Source organism: Felis catus, chromosome E2, assembly GCF_018350175.1.
Source record: "Felis catus isolate Fca126 chromosome E2, F.catus_Fca126_mat1.0, whole genome shotgun sequence".
NCBI lineage: Eukaryota > Metazoa > Chordata > Mammalia > Carnivora > Felidae > Felis > Felis catus.
Window position 1 is genome coordinate 5,372,052 of NC_058382.1, and position 22,488 is coordinate 5,394,539.

At 41.1% G+C, this 22,488-nt stretch overlaps 1 protein-coding gene across 2 annotated transcripts in view; it reads left to right on the forward strand.

Annotated features, from left to right (window-relative positions):
- The window catches only part of LOC105259655 (zinc finger protein 420-like), a 125,404-nt gene that overhangs the window by 60,638 nt on the left and 42,278 nt on the right, over window positions 1–22,488 (forward strand). For both annotated transcript variants that reach the window (XM_045046183.1, XM_045046184.1), the window contains exons 9-12: window positions 1,578–1,700; window positions 7,374–7,522; window positions 12,597–12,723; window positions 13,215–13,310. In XM_045046183.1, the coding sequence (XP_044902118.1) occupies window positions 1,578–1,700; window positions 7,374–7,522; window positions 12,597–12,723; window positions 13,215–13,310 (495 nt within the window). The remainder of the gene's footprint in view (window positions 1–1,577; window positions 1,701–7,373; window positions 7,523–12,596; window positions 12,724–13,214; window positions 13,311–22,488) is intronic.

The window sequence follows — 22,488 nt, forward strand, 5'->3', positions numbered from 1 at the left end:
AGTTCTTCAAAATCAGAGGCACAGTTGTTGTAACAATCATTTCTTGGGCATGTGGAAAAGAGGAGAATGATCTTTCCTCCAAAATCTTGGGCAGGAGCTGCTTTCTGACCACAAGAATACTGGTACAGTTCTCAAGGCTGTAAGGGAGGGCGTCAAAGTGCCATTGTGGTACATGCCGGGGCTCTTGCTCTACTCTCCAAATGAACTTGAACGGTGTGCCAAAATGCACCTTTCTTTCCCCCAGGTACCCAAAATCTCTATGCTGTGTTAAACACCCCAGATTGATATGTAGGTAGGTAAGTAGGTAGCTAGGTCGCTAGGGAGAGAGACAGACAGATGTCTTCATGATGGAGTCCTGGTAGGTTTTATCTTTTTGGAAAGTCATAACCATTCTTTGTTATCTACTTCTTGCCAGATAATTATCTATTGTGGGCTAGATTTATTTGTATTTCTATGGGATCAGTTATACTGTGTCTGCCTTCACTTCTTCACTGCTGATTTTAGTTTGTCTTCTCTATCGTTCTGACTTCATTAGAGACAGGTCTGTTGACTTTGGGGGGTTTTCTGAACACCAACTTTTCAGAAGTTGGTGATTGTTCCTATTTTTGCTTTATTCTACAGTTTTCATTTCTGTCTTAGGTTTCAATTGCCTTTCTTCTGCTAATTTTGAGCACATACGGTACTTTCTTCACTTTCTGAGAGACAAGAACGTGATTTGTGCTACAGCAAGAGATGCTACAGAATTCTCGACTAAGCTATGTGGTCAATGCCTTGTGTGCAAGTTTACGTGTCCATGGAAGAAGGAAGTCCTGGTGATTTCTTCTTAGCTGTCTTCCTGATATTCTGATTGATTTTAAGGTTCTATATGAGAAGTTGTCAGTACATTCCTCTGAGAGTAGTACCCCAGAATGATTTTACTTTTCTCTTTTTTGATCTCAGTCAGCTATATTTTCACATGGCACCGAGACATTCCTGCCACAGTCATGCATTGATGCTTCGTTCCAAAAAGGGTCATGAGTAGATATAAACACAGTTCCCTTGAGAATGTACACTTAATAACAGAATGGATCGAGGTTGGGCAGGGTGAAGGGCAAAGGTATCTGGGGACTCCTTTTCCAGAGAACGATGATGAATGTAATATATACGGGGAAGTCTTTTATCAAAGCGCCAACCTTATCCACACAGGAGTATCCCTAAGAGAAAGAGTCTTTATAAATATATTGAATGTGGGAAAATTCTTAACCAGTCTTCCAATGTTGGTGGTCATCAGAGGGTTCATGAGGGAAGAAACCATTGCAGATGTGATCAACCTGGGAGCATGTTTAGTCATTCATCAAGATTCAGTACAGGTCAGACAACTGGAACGGGAGAGGAAAGTTATATAGGTAACGTATGTGGCAAAGCCTTTGACCACCAGCAACTGCATAGTGGACAGAAACCTTACGAATGTGAAGAGTGTGGCAAGAGCTTTAAATTGTGCCCAACCCTTACTCAACATAAGTTAACTCATATTGGAGAGAAACCTTACCAATGTAAAGAATGTGACAGTGTCTTTAACCAGTTCTCAATCCTTACAGGATATCAAATAATTCATACTGGAGAGAAAACATACCAAGATAAAGAAGATGGCAGGTCCTTTACCCGGCCCTCATCCCTTACAAGACATCAAAGAATTCATACTGCAGAGACACCTTCCAAAGGTAAACGATGTCGTAAGACCTTTAGGCATCATTCACAACTTTCTGAACATCACAGGATTCATACTGAGGAGAAACCTTATCAATGCAAAGAGTGTGGCAAGGCCTTTAACTGGCGCACAGCCCTTAGGAGACATCACAGAATCCATACTGGAGAGAAATCTTACCAATGTAACGAATGTGGCAAGGTCTTTGGGCACCTCTCAACCTTTACACAACATCGCAAAATTCATACTGGAGTGAACCCTTACAAATGTGGCAAGGCCTTTTCCCGCCAGGCACATCTTAATGTACATCACAGAATCCATATTGGAGTGAAACCTTACCAATGTAAACAATGTGGCAAGGCCTTTGGGTACTTGTCAAACTGTATAAAACATCGCAGAATTCATACCGGAGTGAAACCTTATAAATGTAAAGAATGTGGTAAAGCTTTTAACTGGCACTCAGCCCTCAAGACACATCACAGAATTCATAGTGGAGGGAAACCTTACCAATGTAAACAATGTGGCAAGGCCTTTACCCGGCCCTCAGCCCTTACAAAGCATTACAGAATTCATACTGGAGAGAAACCTTATCAATGTAAAGAATGTGATGAAGGCTTTTACTGGCGCTCAGCCCTTAAGTTACATCAGAGAATCCATAGTAGAGAGAAACCTTACCAATGCAAAGAATGCGGCAAGGCCTTTTCCCGGGCCTCAGTCCTTACAGAACATCACAGAATTCATACTGGAGAGAAACCTTACCAATGTAAAGAATGTGGTAAAGCCTTTAACCGGCTCTCAGCCCTTAAGACGCATCGCAGAATTCATACTGGAGTGAAACCTTACCAGTGTAAAGACTGTGGCAAGGCCTTTTTCCACCAGGAACATCTTGATGTACATCACAGAGTCCATACTGGACAGAAACCTTACCAATGTAAAGAATGTGGCAAGGCTTTTGGGTTCGTCTCAAACTTTATACAACATCGCAGAATTCATACTGGAGTGAAACCTTACAAATGTAAAGAATGTGGCAAGGCCTTTTCCCGCCAGGCATATCTTAATGTACATCACAGCATCCATGTTGGAGAGAAACCTTACCAATGTAAAGAGTGTGGCAAGGCCTTTAAAGTGCACTCAGAACATACTCGACATCACAAAATTCACAGTGGAGAGAAATCTTACCAATGCAAAGAATGTGGCAAAGCCTTTAACTGTCTATCGACCCTGAAGAGACATCACAGAATTTATAGTGGAGAGAAACCTTACCAGTGTAAAGAATGTGGCAAGGCCTTTTCCCGCCAGGAACATCTTGATATGCATCACAGAGTCCATACCGAACAGAAACCTTACCAGTGTAAAGAATGTGGCAAGGCCTTTTACCGACAGGCACATCTTAATGTATATCACAGAATTCATACTGGAGAGAAACATTACCAATGTAAAGAGTGTGGCAAGGCCTTTAAAGGGCACTCAGAACTTACTCGACATCACAAAATTCACAGTGGAGAGAAACGTTACCAATGTAAAGAATGTGGCAAGGCCTTTAACAAGCAATCATCCCTTAGACAACATGAGGGAATTCATACTGGACAGAAACCATACCAATGTAAAGAATGTGGCAAAGCTTTTAAGTGGCAGTCAGCCCTTAAAAGACATCACAGAATTCATAGTGGAGAGAAACCTTACCAGTGTAAAGAATGTGGCAAGGCCTTTTCCCGCCAGGAACATCTTGATATACATCACAGAGTCCATACCGGACAGAAACCTTACCAATGTAAAGAATGTGGCAAGGCCTTTTCCCACCAGGCACATCTTAATGTACATCACAGAAATCACAGTGGAGAGAAACCTTACCAATGTAAAGAGTGTGGCAAAGCTTTTAACTGGCAATCGGCCCTTAAGAGACATCACAGAATTCATAGTGGAGAGAAACCTTACCAGTGTAAAGAATGTGACAAGGCCTTTTCCCGCCAGGAACATCTTGATATGCATCACAGAGTCCATACCGGACAGAAACCTTACCAATGTAAAGAATGTGGCAAGGCCTTTTCCCGCCAGGCACATCTTAGTGTACATCACAGAATTCATACTGGAGAGAAACATTACCAATATAAACAGTGTGGCAAGGCCTTTAAAGGACACTCAGAACTTACTCGACATCACAAAATTCACAGTGGAGAGAAACCTTACCAATGTAAAGAATGTGGCAAAGCCTTTAACTGTCAATCGACCCTTAAGAGACATCACAGAATTCACAGTGGAGAGAAACCTTACCAATGTAAAGAGTGTGGGAAGGCCTTTAACTGTCAATCGACCCTGAAGAGACATCACAGAATTCACAGTTGAGAGAAACCTTACCAATGTAAAGTGTGTGGGAAGGCCTTTAAAGGGCACTCAGAACCTACTCTACATCACAAAATTCATAGTGGAGAGAAACCTTACCAATGCAAAGAATGTGGCAAGGCCTTTACGCATCACTCAAGCCTTACCAACCATCACAAAATTCATACTGGAGATTGACCTTACCAATGTAATGAATGTGGCAAGGCCTTTTCCCCCCAGGCACATCTTAACGTACATCACAGAATTCATCTTGGAGAGAAACTTTACCAACGTAGAGAGCGTGGGAAAACTTTTGATTACTGTTCATCTTTGACTTATTAACAGAGAATTCATACTAGAGCAAATCTTCTAAATGTTCAGACTATGACAGAATTTCTAAGGACTGCTCCACTGTTATTCCACATCAGATAATTCATAGTGAAGAGTAATGATACCCATTGGGAATGTGGCAAGATACTAAAAGCTTAAACCCTGATTCTTCATCAGAGAATACATACTCGAGATGATCTTACCAATACAAAGAATTTGGCAAGCCTTTTAATCTGTACTCAAGCCTCATCCAACATCAGAGAACTCATACTGCAGAGAAAACTTACAAAGAATGTGGTAAAAAACGTTTCAGACTGCTCAAGCCTTACTCATTACCATACTTCCTGTTGCACAGAGATGTTACCGATGTAATGAATGTGGCAAACCTCTAGCTGGACCTCACAACTGCCTCAGTATCACAGTTTGATACAAAAACAAAAGTATAACATGTAAAGGGAGTGGCCATGCCTTTAACTGGAACTCAGTCATGACTCAGTATCTCCAAATGCCTACTTGGGGATAATGTATGAATAAGGAAAGACCTTTTTAAGTGTACACTTTGGAAAACAAAACCATACAGAGAGGAAAGTAACCTGAAAGGTATAGTTAGTCATCTAGTTATCTGAACATCAACTGTCAATAAACGTCACAATTCACAGTAGAAAGGAGTACATCGGTCACTCTATTCAGACATTATTCTCCATAAAATTACTTAACCATATGGGATAAAACAAAGCTGAACACTTAGATATCGAATATGCAGGTATGCCTGAAAATAGACACGGGGCTGGTTTTTGCATAGGAATAAGTAATTTCAACGTGTTTTTGTTTTACCTTGGCCCTCTTTAAGATGTTGACTACAAGTATTAATGTATTTGTGCTCCCAAATCACTTCAGAAAATTCACGGATTCCCAGTGGGTGTTGAAAGTATGTGGCTGATTCTTCCTGCATCAAAGATATCAGATGCCCTTCCCTCTTAGGTGGGACTCCTGCATACCTGATTTTCCATGGAAGATGGAGGACAGTATCATGTACAATCTGTGAACAAACCTAACTGGAGATGTCACTTATGTTTCTAACACTGATGCAAGTTATTATGAAATGGGTGTTCTGAACGTCATTCTTGAACATTTATTAAAACTGAAAACGTTTCTGAATGTTACAAATAAAATGTTTTGTTTATTGGTTTTGTGTAGTCCAGACACATACTGAGACAAGTTCTTAACAGATGTAGTTAGAAGTAGAGAATACCAGTTGATGTGGTTGAAAGGAAGAAACCTTCACACATAACAGAAAGGGAGTAACTAACTCTTCCCTAACATGGCATAGGATTATACACTGACCTCTTAAGAATTACCTCAGGTCTCAAAGAGTTTTAGTATGCAACATTAAGGTGTTAACAAAATAGATTTTTATAAGATGTCTCCTTAAAGCCTCCTGGTAACCACAAAGCAAAACCTGTAGTAGATACACAAAACCCAAATCGAAAGGAATCAAAGTACACCACTTTAGAAAATCAACAAATCACAAAGAAACAGACCAAATGGATAAGAAAGGGGCCAGTAATTCTACAACAGCTAAAAACATGGAAAACAATGACAAGAGTAACTCCATCCATACCTATGTCAATACTTACTTTAAATATAAAGGGACTAAATTCTCCAACCAAAAGATACATTGGCTGAAAGGAAAGAAGTACACAAACTAACGATATGTGCTGCCTTCAAGAGACTCACTTCAGCTGTAGGAACACACTCAGGCTGAAAGCACAGGTGTGGAAAAAGATCTTCCATGCCAATGGCAAATGTCTTCAAGAATTCTTTCTTGGCCATCAGCTCTGGACCACCCCACTATCACCCCAAAACTTGCTCATTCGCATGTATCAGGGAAAGCTCCATTTGTAAATGCGTGTCCTTCTGTGAAGCAGAAAGGAGGAGAATGTGTAAATTTACAAAAACTCTGATCAGTGGAGAAGGCATGGATTGAAATCTGGACAATAACCATACTCATGGTTACTGTGTTTTCCTTGCTCACTTCCCAAATGCTTCCCCATAGAATCGTGTGTGGAGTTTGCATTAATAATCATTGCTGCTACCCTCCCCCTCAGATTCCCTCAACTGGTGTGGGTGGAAACAACAGTGTTGTTTTAGTGAAGTGTTCCAGGGATTTCTGTTCTGGGATTTTTACATCAATACCCAGGATTCAGGGATTTGTTTTCTCACCGATTCAAAGAATAAAGAGGTGGACACAAAATGAGCAACAGGCAAAACTTTATTAGAGTATAAGAGAGGAAGAGTAGTAGCAAAGCTCTCTTTACAGAGAGGGGGCATTGGAATGTGAATACCAGTGACAATAGGCAAGGGCCTTGGTGGCATAAGGTTCTGGTCTCTTCCCCTTCCCTTCTGCCTTGTTCCTTCTCAAGTCCTATGCATACTGGATTAACAACTCAAGTTGCTGGGTTTTCCCTTCCTGATTGGCTCATTTCCGTTGCAGGAGGGGTGGTCTATGGCCATATTGCTCCTTGTGGGTTTTAAGCTTTATCATCTACTACTGGTTTTTAGTTAGGTCTTTAGTCAAATTCCTAAGGGGGAAAAGGTGGTCTCTGTCACATTCTCAAGAGGAACCTTGCACCTGAGGGGGTTTGCGGTAGTCAGACATTCCCAGCATTGTTCCAAAATGTGTTTTCCCCACCCAGGGGCCTCAGGTCCTAATGGTTCCCTTTCTCCCTACTGAACCCTATCTTTTCCTAACAAAATGCTAAGGGAAGCCAGAGTTAAGCCGAAAGGCTTCCCATTAATTTATCAGAGTTGAGTGCAGGCTTTGGCTCAAGGGTCTCCTGTACAAGAGTTGGGGAGGTTCAGGTCCGTGTAACACACTGTTCCTATGCTCAAGCAGAATTTGTGGGCTTCTGTGGGAGGGGAGGCCCCCTGAAAGCAGAGACAGGAAACTCAGAGGCTGGTCTCCACGTGGGACACCATAGTTTCTGAATAGCTCCTGACACAAATGATGAGGAACTTGGGTCTTTTTTGCATTTCAAAGCCCTGCCTGCAGGTGACCAGGCTACTGGTGAAGAGGTTGCAGTGGTGGCTTTAAAGGCATTTGCTCCCACTTCAGCTGGGATTTCTCCACAAAAATCTTCTGAGAAAAATCTTGAAGAGGAGAGGAAAGGAGAAATGGCCAATTCTCAGGTAAGCCTTGAGTCCATTGCAAGAGGACCTGTTACCTTGTTCTCAGGATAATCCATGCATGTAGAAATTGCAGGGCACCTGGGTGGTTCATTCAGTTGAGCATATGACTCTTGATTTAGGCTCAGGTCTTGATCCCAGGGACCAGCTATCCAGCCCTGCATCAGGTTTCCTTCTGAGGTTGGAGCCTACTTAAGATTTTCTCTCTCTATCTGAGTCCCTGTGCTCCATTTGCATGCATTTTCTCTCTCTCTCTGTCTCTCTCTCTCTCTCTCTCTCTCTCTAAATGAAAAAAATTTTAAATACCAGTGGTTTTATTTGTTTAGTTCTCATGGTTCTGTTTTAGGTTTTCACCTAATTTTTTTTTAATTTTTTTCAACGTTTACTTTGTTGAGACAGAGACAGAGAGCATGAATGGGGTAGGGTCAGAGAAAGAGGGAGACACAGAATCCGGAACAGGCTCCAGGCTCTGAGCACAGAGCCTGATGTGTGGCTAGAACTCACAGACCACGAGACCACGAGACCATGACCTGAGCCGCAGTCGACGCTCAACAGTCTGAGCCACCCAGGTGCCCCAGATGTTCCCCTAATTATTAACATTTCAGAAATGATATTCCAGGTTATGTCTTCAGAACACTCCTCCCCTATATATCAGAGACCTCTCTCCCTTTTCTCCAACCTGGCTTCTAGTAGGGCAACAGCAGTTGTCACTTTGAATTAAATTCCTACAAGTATTGAAAATATTCCCTTTGTGACAGATACAGAGAGGAAGGAGTTGAGGCCAAGTGTCCTGTTGCTGATCGGGTCTGACCTGGGATAGCAATCAAGGAAAACCATTCCCATTTAGGTCTTATCCGAATGCTTTCTCTGCCCTGGGTAGAGGAGGATTATGAAAATGCACAAATACACAAGATGGATATTAGGCACAGAATAATTTAGAATTCATGCTCTTGAGGATGTGAAAAAGCTACTTTAAGATATCCTAGATATTCCAGGAAATGACAAGTATATGCGGTAAAGTCTCTATACATCCACTGTGTCCTTAACTTGTTTATATTGTGGTTTACTGTTTGGGGTCACAAGAGCACACAGGCGATCCCGTGTCCTGAGGTGTGCCTTAGGCACTGATATCAATTTGTTTCCTTACAGCTGATGTTACCTTCTATCACTTGGGTTTGTGCTCTCTGCCAGATTCCTCCCCTGTAATGTTCATATTTTTCTTATTAGTTGTAATGATTTCAGCCAGATTCCCTGAGCAATTTCCAGACACCATCACATTTAAACTGGAAATATCTTTCTCCTAGTTTCACTTTTCTTGTATTTTTTTCACCTTGTAGATTTTTTTTCTTTCTTAAGTTTTTAAGTTTATTTTGAGAGAGAGAGAGAGTGAGAGGAGGGGAGTGGCCAAGAGAGAGCCACTTCCCAAGTAGGGGACACAGAGCCAGCAATGAGTGGGGCACAGGGCTCGAACTCACAAATCAAGAGGTCTTGACCTCAGCCTAATTCAAAAGTCAGAAGCTTGATTGAGCCATCCAGGCACCCCTTCCTTGTAGTTTCTGAGGAGGAGGACAAATGCAAAAGCAATGTGGATAAAATTAAAATTTATCACAACTTACAACCCCTGCAGGAATACTCGAGACTGGCCAAGGAAGATATTCCTCAAGGAATTCACAACTGCTTTAATGTTGATGCTTTCCTAGAGGCAAACAGCAAGCTTAGCTTTATCCTAGACAGAATTCCAGGTCCTGGAGGTCTTCTTTAACATATGAAAGCCCGGTAGAAACTTATATTTCTTCCCCCCCCCAACTTAAAGTATATAATCAACAGCTCCTCTCAATCACCCTGCAGCGTATTCTTCCCACAGATCCTGTCCCTGTGCTTTTGCACAAACAGCCTCATTAACCAAAAAGGCTCAAGACTATTTCCTTGAACACTGTCTCCTGGCCCACGTCACATGAGTCACCACAAGACAATGATACCCTCAGTGTTGTGTAGTAGATGTAATGACCTCTACATCGAGTTCTCAATGAGTCAGACCTTCATCCTGTAACTTATTGTTTTGCTCAATAGTCATGACACACGCATACTCTATTTACTTGTGTGTATTTCAGAAAACGAAAGAAGAGTCACATAGTACCAAGAATTACCATGTTTGAGTGTCTTAAAATCCTGAAATAAAACAGCACAAATGATGAATGAAATAAAGCTTTCAATGAGGGGCCCATGCATGGCTCAGTTCATTAAGGGTCAGACTTCCACTGAGGTCATGATCTCACCAGTCCTGAGCTGGAGCCCAGCATCAGGTGAACAGGAGCCATGCCTCTCCATTTCTCTCTCCCTCTCTCTCTGCCCCTCCTGGTATTCTCTCTCTCCCTGTCTCTCTCTGTCTCTCTCTCTCTCCTTAGTAATAACTAATTAAAAAATAAAATTAAAAAAAGCTTTCAAATAAAACCTATATTAGCAGATCATGGAGTACTACTGTCAAGACAATTCTTGAGATACTCTGTGGTGCCAGATAGTTTATTGAAGTAGCACAGGGCAGGACCCGTGGGCAGAAAGAACTGTACTTTGGCTGCATGAAGCTTCTATGTTCAAGGGGAGGGTAGGTGCACAGAGTGTTCAATCACAAATGTTTCTTTAAATTTCTATGTGTAAAACTGCGTCTGCAAGATTTCTCTGGTGCTTACCATTCAGTTCAATATGAAGCAGTGGTGACATGTACCCGTGGTCATGAGACCCTGTAAAAATGTACTAACCAGGGATACCTAGGTGGCTCAGTCACAGCCTGGAGCCTGGAGTCACAGCTTGGGGTTCTCTCCCTGTCTCTGCCTCTCCACCTTTCACACCGTGCTTACCCACGTTCTCTTTCACAATATAAATAAACTTAAAGAAAAATGTAGGAACCAGCCTTTATTTGATGAATGTCCACATAATACAACTGTATGTTAGCTTTCTGTGCTACAGGTGAAAATTTTTCTGATTGTATCCCTCATCATACTAGAGTCAGAAATAACTGTTGTCTTTGTATCTTAATGTGTGTTTGTGTTGATAGTGTGAGTAAAAGACCTAAGCATCATTATCTACAATTAGTTTTATGAGTTTCATGTCACTGAAAATGTTTTGTTTTTGAGGAAGAGAGAGGCAGGGGCAGAGAGAGAGAATACCTAGCCAGCTCCAGACTGTCAGCACAGAGACTGAGGTGGGGTTTGTACTGGTGAACTGTGAAATCATGACCTGAGCCAAATTCAAGAGGTGGACACTTAACCACATGAGCCACCTAGGTGTCCTTCATTGAAAATATTTCCTAGACACCAGTATATTTTTCTACGTTTAATATCTATACACCTTCTTTGAATATTTATGGATGTGAGCATGGAATTGTATAAAGGTGATCAATTTTGTGTGCATACCTTCTTTCCATCATTCTTCAGGTTTGACACCTGCTATGGTCATTTGGTTTGGGGCCCCTCCGTATATTTTGGGTGTCATTTTAGGTCAACTCCAGGTCAGATGACCTGGGTTAAAACCTGATCCCTACCACGTACTGGATGCTTGAAAAAATATTCACATGGAAATAGAAGAATAATGCGTCTGTTGTCTTAGACTATGATTTATTTTCCAATAAGTTATGAAAAACTGTGAATGCTCTCTACTAACCAGGAAATGCTTGGAAAGGTTTATTGCCGTTCTTGCTATTCTAGTAGAACCTGTAATTGCTATGAATCCCATTCAGTTCCAAGTTCCCCAAAAGTTCTTGTCTTTCAGTTGTTCTTCGTTATTGAAATATGGATCTCTTGGCCCATAGACTAATGACTTGTTAGAAATGCAGACATCTACCCCATCCTAGAACTCCTGAGCAGTATCTGCATTTTAACAAGATCCCCAAGGTCCTGTTGTGAAATTCTAATTCATATTAGACTATGCTAAATACATTTGTCACTCCCCAGAACTCTCCATTGAAGAAATAGATAGCACATGTCCTGTATGATGTAAATACAATATTCAAAATGTATATGCCTGTGTTGATGCCTTCATTTTACAAATTCTCTTGAAGAAACACAGTATTTGTAAAGGTTCCTACCTCCAAGGTAAAGAATATACTAGAGCATAATACTGGGTGACAAATAATCTTACCTCACCAAGTAGGAACCTCACCTAAGCCAGAACCAGTTCTCCTGATCTAACTGAACTAACAGAAGTTCAGTCGTTGGTGAATCACAAAAAACTATACCAGGTGAGGATGTGAGCAAAGCAAAAATGATTTACAAGAAACAAGGAAATCACAGGGAGGAACTTCCAAATCAGATACTCACGGAGGAAGGGGGAATGGTGTCCTTTCATTTAGGGTTAGCGTGGATATTCAGAAAGGGGAGGCCATCATCTTATGCCAAGTGGAGTATAAGGTTGCACATAAGCCTTAAGAGAACAGTTGTGTACATACTCTGCATATTTCATAGGAAATGAGGTTTGTGCTCCTCCTTGGGTGAGATTTTAGTATTATAATGAGGTAAAAGGGAGCTCCTGGATGGCTGAGTCCATTGAGCGTCCTACTCTTAATTTAGGCTCAGGTCAGGATGAAAGTCCTGAGATCAGGCTCCACTCTGAGCATGGACCCTGGTTGGGATTCTGTCTCTCTCTCTCTGCCCCATCCCCACTTGGGCACGCTCTATCTCACTCAAAAACATAAGATGTAAAATAAAATGTATGTATGAGATGAAGGTACCTGTACTCACTCCGTAGTTTAGTCTATTATGCGTTTGCTTAGGTGTGAGTCAGGGGTTAATCTCCAACTGAGCTCATCCAAGCTCTTCCTCAGGGCAGTCATGACCTTTTGTTGGATGGTTTCTGTTTCCACTACAGGAGACTATACCCATGGGGAGTTTTTGGTGAAGTAAAAGATAAGATAGAAAAAGAGGTTAAGTACAATGTGGAACTAAGATCGGTGGGTACAAGCACGAGCATTAAAGTCAGGTCTTGGAGTCCGGGTTCCGGCTGGTGACATTAACTGCCTCTTTCATTTGACCTAGCATTAGGAACTCTGCCTGTGGCCACTTGATAACTGTGTTTTTTATTGCAGGGATTGCTGACATTCAGGGATGTGGCCATAGAATTTTCTCAGAAAGAGTTGCGGTGCCTGAACCACAGTCAGTGGGAACTGTACAGGGATGTGATGTTAGAGAACTACGGACACCTCCTTTTCTTGGGTGAGGATAACTGCTTCCACATTGCCCAAACCATACTCAGGGATTTGTTCCTTCCCTTGAAGACTGTCTCTTGGAATCTTCCTCTTTGCATGACTGGGATTCAGATCCCTGCAGTCAGGGAAAGAAGTAGGGGTTTGTGGATGTAGAGAAAAATCTTCATGGTGTTTCCTTTTCAGCTTTACCTTCCCTTCCTTAGGGTAACATCATCATTTCTGTACATTAATGACAATTCTAAAGGCTAAGTGGCATAAAACGGTATCTTTTTTGTCTTAAATACCGATTTCTACTCATTGTCATGGTAATACTCAGAAGTGGAGGTCAAGATCTGAACATGGAAACTTCATCCTGCATGTTCTAGGGGAGTGTTGGCCCACAGCATTTGGGAAATCATTTCAAGCTTCTACTCTGTCCTCTCTGCTCTACTAAGCACAATAGTGGATCAGAAGTTAGAATCTCCAACCACACTCATATTCTTTTTTTCTAATAAACAGGTCTTGTTGTGTCAAAGCCAGACCTGGTCATCTTTTTGGAACACAAGAAGGGTGTCTGGGCCGTGAAGAGAAAGGAGACAGTAGCTACACACCCAGGTAGGTGGAACTGAAGCGGATGACAGAGGTGAGGTCCAGTCGTGAAGGAGGAACTGGACCTCAGAATGTGGTTGAGCAGCTCTCCCTGAATGGAAATTAGGTGGAAAAGGCCAGTTTCAGGGCTCTTCCTCTCACGTGGGACATCTGCTTTCCAACATACCATGCTTTCCGTTCTCTAAGGATTCTCCTTCAGTTCCACTGAGGGTTTTCACATCCACAGTGAGGTCCTCCAAAATCTAACTGGTTCTCCATTTGCTTTGAGGTTGCGGAAATCTCTGTATTTTTGAGGAACTGTACGCTAATGCATTTCTGACTTCTGTTGTGCTTCTTGTGTGAAGTGTGTCAGGATAGTGGTGGGCACCTTGAGGTGAGGTGCAGAAATCCCAGGAACGCTAGAGGGAGACATCACAAGTTTTCGGGTTGATCCTTTCCAGGATTAAGGTGGCTTTCATTTTAATCATACAAACTACAGACCCAGTAATCACATCAGGTGATAAAGCAACTCCCTAATATGAGGAAATCTCATTCTTTGTTTCACTTCAAAAGTTCATTTCTTGGGTTGCCCGGTTGGCTCAGTTGGTTAAGTGCCTGGGTTGAGCTCAAGCCATGATCTGACAGTTTGAATTTGAGCCCTGCATCAGCCTCTCTGCTGTCAGTGAAGAACCCATTTGGGATCCTTTGCCTCTCTGTCCCTCTGGCACATGTTCTCTGTTTCTCAAAAATTAATATTAAAAAAAAAAAAAGAAAGTTCAGGATGCCTGGGTGACTCAGTTGGTTAAGAGTCCAACTCTTGGTTTGACTCAGGGCGTGATCTCAGGGTTTCTGAGTTCAAGCCCCACATAGGGTTCAGGGCTGACAGCCCAGATGGTGCTTGGTTTCTCCCTCCCTCCCACCGGCCCTCCTTCCCTCCCCCTCTCCCTGCTCGCTCTCTCTCTCTCTCTCTCTCTCTCTCTCTGTGCCCTTCCACACTGCTCTTTATCTCTCTGTCTAAATAAACTTTCATTTTCTTTGTATTAAGTAAAATAAGAAATTTCCACTCAATGTTTTGCATTCCTCAATGGTGAAATAATTTAAAGAACCTATTATTTTCATATAATTCTATATAAATTAATGCCATAGGGGAGCTAGGATATTTAGAAGTGAAAACTCACAGCCTATAATAAAGTCTCAATTGTTACTTTATTTCTTAATTGAATCCTTTTATGAACTTATCTTGTATAATATGAAGTCCCTGTGACTTCATCATGTGTTTTCACTCTGAGTCGTTATATAGGAGATTCCTTTATGATGTATTATATCAAAAGTCCTGATATACCATGGGCATTTGCTTTATAAGAAGTGAGGCAGACAATTAGGAAACGTCCTATGTTTAGAAAAAGAGTTAATGATAAATGTAATTTCACGTGAGTAAAAATCACTTATTATTTTTTTACTTTCGTCAGAATGTATCTGAATTTAATACCAAAGATTTTTTTTATAAAGCGATTGTTGGCCTATTTTATACTCTTGATTGTGTTTATTTAGAAATGAAAGGTTTGGGGGCACTTGGGTGGTTCAGAGGGTTGAGCATCTGACTCTTGATTTCAACTCAGGTCATGACTTCATGGTTTGAATTTAAGCCCTAAGTCCAGGTCTGTACCCAGTGTGGAGCCCGCTTGGAATTCCCTTCTCTCTCTCTCTCCCACCCTCCCTCCCTCTCTCCCTTTCTCTCTCAAACTTTTTAAACATTCACAAAAAAGAAATGAAAGGTTTTTGTTTGCTGGATTCTAAAGGATGGATTATAGGGGACCTGCATAGCTCAGTTGGTTAAGCCTTCAACTTCAGCTTAGGAAATGATCTTGCAGTTTGTGACTTTGAGCCCCATGTCTGGCTCTGTGCTGAGAGCTCACACAGCCTGGAGCCTGCTTCGGATTCTGTGTCTGCCTCTCTCTGAGTCTCCCTGGCTTGTGCGCGCTCTCGCTCTCGCTCTCGCTCTCTCTCTCTCTCTCTCTCTCTCTCTCTGTGTCTAAGATACATAAACATTAAAAAAATGAACAATGGATTAGACCCTGAAATCTGTGTGATAGGAGGGATCTATTAACATAACACATTGTTTAATGTCTCAAGTGCTTAATTCACAAAAGTTTTCATTAGAGGTTTCCATGGTTGATTTTAAGGAACATTCTTGACAATTGTAATGCCCGTGAAGACATGCCAGTAATTGAAAATGTTCCTTTTTCATGGGTACACAGTCACAGTTGAAAATTAGAGCTATAGCTAGGGGAGCCTGGGCTCTGGTCATGATCTCACGATTCATGAGTCTGAGGACTGCATTGGGCTCTGAGCTGACACCGTGGAGCCTGCTTGGGATTCTTTCTTTCTCCCTCTTTCTCTGTTTCTCCTCTGCTTTAGGAGAGCATTCTCTCTCAAAATAAGCTTTAAAAAATATCTACATTTATCATGGGCTTCTGTTAAATACTTCATCATTTTTATGTAGAATTTTTTGGGTTACATTTTGTCTGGTCTTGCCATTCCATAATAATGTGCTTCCTTTTGTATGGAACTTCCCACAGCATTATTTAGGTGGGATTTTGCTTTTACCTTTGTATTTTGTTTTAGGGTCACAATTTTTTTTATTTTTTTATGTCTTATTTTACTCTTGAAGGCAAGAGAGAGAGAGAGAGAATGTGAGTGGGGGTGGGGCAGAGAGAGAGGGAGACACAGAATCTGAAGCAGGCTCCAGGCTCTGAGCTGTCCGCACAGAGCCCGATGTGGGGCTCAAACTCATTATCTGTGAGATCATGACCTGAATGAAATTGGTTTCCCAAGCGACTTAGCCACCCAGGTGCCCCATAGGGTGACAATTTTCAATTCCTAATGTTTTTGGACAATGTGAGTAAGTCTAACTCAGATAAGATCAGCTTTATATCCTTTGCTAATAAAAGTATCTATGTATTTGTAGCAGTATTACCTATGCATACTTGTGACTCATCTTGTGTATTTCTTTCCTTGATTAGTGGTAAATGAATGTTGTATCGTGTTTAGGTGAGTTATCATGCTAATAGAATTTCATCATGTATTTATTGGTGAATGTAATGTCTGTATGTATTTTCATTCCAGTTACCTTAGAGATTACTTAAAGCATCTTAAAGGTATAACAAACCTTTATACACGCTGTAGTGCAGAGCTCAACACAGGGCTTGCTTTCTTTTTTTCTTTTTTTTTTAATGTTTATTTATTCCTCAGAGAGAGACCAAGCCCCCACCGGTGATGGGCAGAGAGGGAGGGAGACACAGAATCTGGATCTCCAGGCTCCTTGCTGTTACTAGCATAGAGTCCAATGCGGGACTCAAACTCATGAACCCCCAGATCATGACCTGAGCTGAAGTTCAACACTTAACCGAATGAGCCACTGAAGCAACCCTCAACTCAGGACATGAATTCCCAAACTGGGAGACCATGCCTTAACTGAAATCAGGAATTGTACACATAACCGAATGAGCCACCTTCATGGCCCTAACACACTGTTTTAAGCCAATAGTGTCAATTTTATACAAATTCTTCTACTTATCTCTGCACCTGCAACCACTTTATGTTGATGACATCATAAATTCTATTTTTATATTGCATATATTATTACCTAGATTTGATTTTTATGCTTTAAGAAAAAGACTGTAGCAGAAATAAATGTGACGTGTCCTACCTTGTTACAACACTACAGGTTTGTATAATTGTGTAAATATTTATACTTCGCAGAGCGTTAGGTTATCATGTGTTTTCAGTTACTGTTTAGAATCTGTTTAGTTCAATAAGGACTTTTTTTAAAAAATGTTTAATGTTTATTTATATTTTGAGAGAGACACAGAGACAGAATCTAAAGCAGGCTCCAGGCACTAAGTCGTCAGCAAGATAGTAACACAGGGCTCGAAGTCACAAACCGTGAGAACATGACTTGAGCCAAAGTTGGATACTTGAAAAACCGACGCACCCAGGTGCCCTTAGAAGGACTTTCTTTAACATTTCTTGTAGGGGCGCCTGGGTGGCTCAGTCGGTTGAGCGTCCGGCTTCGGCTCAGGTCATGATCTCACAGTCTGTGAGTTCGAGCCCCATATCGGGCTCTGTGCTGACAGCACGGAGCCTGGAGCCTACTTCGGATTCTGTGTCTCCCTCTCTCTGCCCCTCCCCTGCTCATGCCCTGCCTCTCTCTGTCTCAAAAATAAATAAAAACATTTTTTTAAAAAGTTAAAAAAAAACATTTCTTGTAGGACAGATCTGCTGGTAAACTTAGAGGGGTTTTGCCTTGGCAAAGTCTTCATTTCTACATGCATGGAAAATAGCTGTGCCAGGTAGGGTATTCTTGGTGGATATTTTTTGATCTTTCAGTAGTTGAATACATCGTTCAATGCTCTTCTTTCTATAACATCTACCAAGAACCCCACTAACAATCTTGTAGGAGCTCTCTTGTACAAGATAAGTTGCCTTTGTCAAGCTTTTCAAAATTCTCTTTTCACTGGTCATTTTTGGTCGGTTAATTACAACTGTGTTCATGTCTTGTCTTTTTTCCTTCAATTTTTATTTAAATTTTAATTAGGTAATATGCAGTGCAATATGGATTTCAGTATAATTCATTCAGTGGCTCATCATTTGCATACAGTGCTCATCATAACAAGTGCTTTCCTTAATAGCCATCACCAAGCAAATTGTCCCTCACCCATCTCCCGCCATTGATACTTATCCTACTGTGAATTTACTGTGCTTGTGAGTTTGTCTCTCCTTTCCACATACAGGGGAACTACAAGACTTTAGTTCTTCGTGGAAACTCGCTGCCCCCGTTCACTCTGCTCTGTTTATGGGGTCCCCATAATGTACACATTGGTCCACTTGTAGGTATCCCATGTATCCCGAGTCTTTGCTCTTTTCCACATTTTTCTTTGGTCCTCTTAGGTAATTTAAAACAAGGGGTCTTCAGGTTGCCCAGTTCTTTCTTCTGCTTGAAAAGTCTGTTGCTGACTCCTTAGTATATTTTTAAATTCAAAGATTCTCCACTTGAGCTCCCAAATTCTGGGTGATTGTTTCTTATACTTTGCCTCTTTGGGTTTACATTTTGGTCATGCATAGTTTTTCTGCTCTAATTTAGTTACCTGTCTGCTTTCTCTTCTTCCTCCATAGGCATCCTTATGATGTTTTCTTCTTGAGTTCTTGGTCTTACCATTAATACGTCCGAATTAATTCAAGGTCAGTTTTGGAGATTTATTTCATTCCTGTGAGTGAAACAAGTTCTTCTATTATCTTTATGGCCTTGTGGTCTTTTGTTGAGATTAGTGAATTTAAGAAAACAAACTCTGGGTTTAGGCTTATGAACTTGTTTGTACAGGAGAACACAAGTAATTGGTAATGTCTGAATTTTTGGAATTTTCCAGTTTACGGAAGTATACTTACTTCTTTAGAGGCCATGATACCTTCCTCTGTTGTCCTCAGCTCTGTAGTCTCTCCAGTGTGTAAACAACTGCTCACCTGTTTTCTGAGCAGCCATCACAGTGCATCCAGCAGGTGCCCTCATTCTCTCTGCTTCCACGTCCTTCATGACAGAAATAAGTCCCTCAGGCACCTGCAAAAAAGCCAGATCACTGAACATAGAGGTCACTCCTGTGTTTTCGCCTCCTGATGAGAGGTAACTGTTTCCACACAGTTTTGCCAAGGAGTGTCAGGAAGGGTGAGTAGCTGTTGTGGCCCAGTGTCACAAACTTTGTCTCTTTGATGTTTTTCTTTGTCTTTTGTACTTGCCTGCCTGGGTGGGGTTCTCCTAATTGCCTTCTGGAGCACTCACAAGGTAATTTAGTCCATTTCTGTCTCCATGGAGGAGCAACTTCCCGGTCCTCCCTATTTCTCCACTGCTGATGTCCTGTGATGGGTGTTAATTTTGCATATTAGCATTTTAACACGTATGCATGTGAGTGTAGTAAGTGAGAGAACTGATTGTGTATGTTTTACTTGTGTCTTTCCATAATACCATAGGCCTATTGGCAAAGTCAGGTAAGGAATATTCATTTTAAAGAGTGATGTAGGAACAATGAGATACCACCTCACACCTATCAGAATGGCTAACATGAACAACTCAGGGAACAGTAGATTTTGGCAAGCATGTGGAGAAAGAGGATCTCTTGTGCACTGCTGGTGGACATGCAAACTGGTGCAGCTACTCTGGAAAACAGTATGGTGGTTCCTCAAAAAAATAAAAAAAAAGAACTACCCTGCTATCCAGCAATCGCACTAGTAGGTATTTACCCAAGGGATACAAGTATGCTGTTTCAGAGGGGCACATGCACCCCAATGTTTATAACAGCACTATCACCAGTAGCCAAAGTATGGAAAGACCCCAAATGTCCGTCGATGGATGAATAAAGAAGATGTGGAGTCTATGTGTATGTGTATATATGTATACACACAGACATACACACACACACATATATATATATATGTATGTATACATACATATATACATACACAAAGGAGTATTACTCGGCAATCAAAAGTAATGAAGTCTTGCCATTTGCAAGTCCATGGATGAACTGGAGAGTATTATGCTAAGCTAAATTAGAGAAAGGCAAATATCATATGACTTCACTATATGAGGACTTTAAGACCCAGAACAGATGAACACAAAAGAAGGAAAGAAAACATAGTGTAAAAATAGGGAGGGGGACAAGACATAAGAGACTCTTAAATATGGAGAAAAGAGGGTTATGGGAGGAATTGTGGTGGAGGGGTTGTGGTGGAGGGGTAGGCTAAATGGGTAAGGGGCATCAAGGAATCTACACCTGAAATTATTGTTGCACTATATGTTAACTAACTTGAATGTAAATTTAAAAAATAATAGAAAAATTATAATGAACAAAAAAAATACCTCAAGCACCCTAGAGTATACGCTATACTGGTTATTTCTTTGCTCTGGCATTTTCTGTGCCCGTGATTGTCCTCATACTTGCTCACTCATGTCCCAGTGTACCTGCCCCACCAACATGCATCGAACCATGTTGCATGCAGCAAAGGAGGCAACGTAAATCTCATAGGACTTAGAGAACTGGATCTGAAGTCTTTCTGTTTCCATTCAGGGAAGGCCCTCCTCCCCAAGTCACTACTCCCTCCAAGTCTTGGACCAGAATTGTGATATGTGGGTTAGTCTAATTAGAAATCATAGCACTGGTGGACACAGAAGATATTTGCAAACCGCTCCCGTTCTCTGAACTGTTTCACAGTATTTGACAAAAAGGCCATCACACTTTGCCCTGAAATTAGCCCTTAAATTTAGAATATCCTTAAAGGTCCAAAGAAAGCCAGAGTAGCAATACTTAGGATGGGCAAACCAGATAATTTGTTCTTCTGTGGCAATTACCCCGCTTTGGTACCAGGGTCATGCTGGCCTCCTAGGGTTATTTTGAATGAGTTCCTTCTATTCTATTTTTAAGATTTTGATGAAGAGTGCCCTAAATTTGGTTTTCTTTCTAATGTTTGTTAGAATTGACCAATGAAGGCAAGAGGCTGTGGGCTTTCCTATGCTGGGAGGTTTTTTATTCCAAATTCAACTTGTATATTTGTGATGGTCTAAGAAGATTCCTTATTTCTTGAGCTCAAAATTCATTTCTCAATCTTGGTAACTTGTGCGTTCTTTAAAATTAATTTTTTTTCTACTTTGTCTAACTTGTTAGTATATCATTGTTGATAGTGATCTGTTATCACACTATATATTTCTGTGGTTATCTGTTGTGAGGTTTCTGTTCCATTTCTCCATTTGGTGCTTGTTACCTCTCCTTTTTTCTTAGTTAATGGAGTTGGAGAATTTCCATTTTTGTTTGTTTTGAGAAACCTGGGCATTATTTTCCATGTTATTGTTTATTCTGGTCTCTCATTTCTAATTTTTAAATTTTTATTTTTCTTTATTTGTTTATTTTGAGCGAGATAGAGCGTGCATGTAAGCTGGGGCAAGGGGCAGAGTGGGAGAGACAGAATCTTAGGCTCCTCACCAGGAGTGAAGCCCTACCCGGGACTTGATCCCACAACTATGGGATCATGACCTGAGCTGAAATCAGGAGTTAGACGCTTAACAGTCTGACCTACCCAGGTGCCCTAACTATTTTATGAATTTCTATTTTTTCCTTGGTATTTCCTTCTCCCCCTGCAGAGCTGAATGTGGGGCTTGAACTGGCTAACCATGAGTTTGTGAACTGAGCCAAATTCAATTGCTCAAATGACTGAGGGGCTCAGGCACCCCTGTTGTTGTTTTTAATATTTATTTGTTTTTGGAAAGAGAGAATCCCAGGCAGGCCCTGTATGGACAGCACAGAGCCTGAGAAGGGACTGGATGTTACAAACCATGAGATCATGAAAGGAGCCAAAATCAAGAGTCTGATGCTAACCTACTGAGTCACCCAGGCTCTCCTGAAAGGCAAAGACTGTTTTGTGTGTTTCATTCACATTGCAGAATTTGGGTTCCCAATTCTCCAGTTTACATTTGCACACACATTCATTGCCAGGTGATTGTGGGAAGGGTGCACTAGCTGAGGGAAATTTGAGACAGCCACAACTGCTGGCCTATGAAGCAGACTCAAGCCAGAAATACTGAACTCAGACTATGTGCCTTAAAAGATCAGCAAAATAGTGCCAATCATTCTGGGTGACCTTGGAGAGAAACAGGCAAGCTTGCTATTGGGGGTGAAATTCTTTTAGTACCTGTGGAAGGCAATTTGGGTAATATCTAGCAAAATTGTGTATGCTTTTTCATCTCTTCGCTAACAGTTTTCCCTCAAATTTACCTACACAGTACTTGCAAACTTGCACAACAGTGACCTTCAAGTATTCACCACCCCTATGTAAAAGCCAAAGATTGGGAACAACCCAAAATCCTTTGGTAGAAAACCAATGAAGTGGAATAATGCCCAACTATAAGGAAGGAGGAAAATAATCTGCATTTATAATTGCATTTAAAAAAAAAACACTTTTGGAGAGTACCTAAGGAAAGAAAGCTTTGTATTTTGGTAGAGTATTAATAGGTGGATACATGGATAATTATACGGATAATAATTTATAATCCTTTAAATGATAGGAGGGAGACATTTCTATCATTTTAAGATTCTCTTCCTTAGGATCTATTAAAAACTTGAAAGTCAGTGTAAATATTAGTGTCACCTAAGAAAATAGCTTA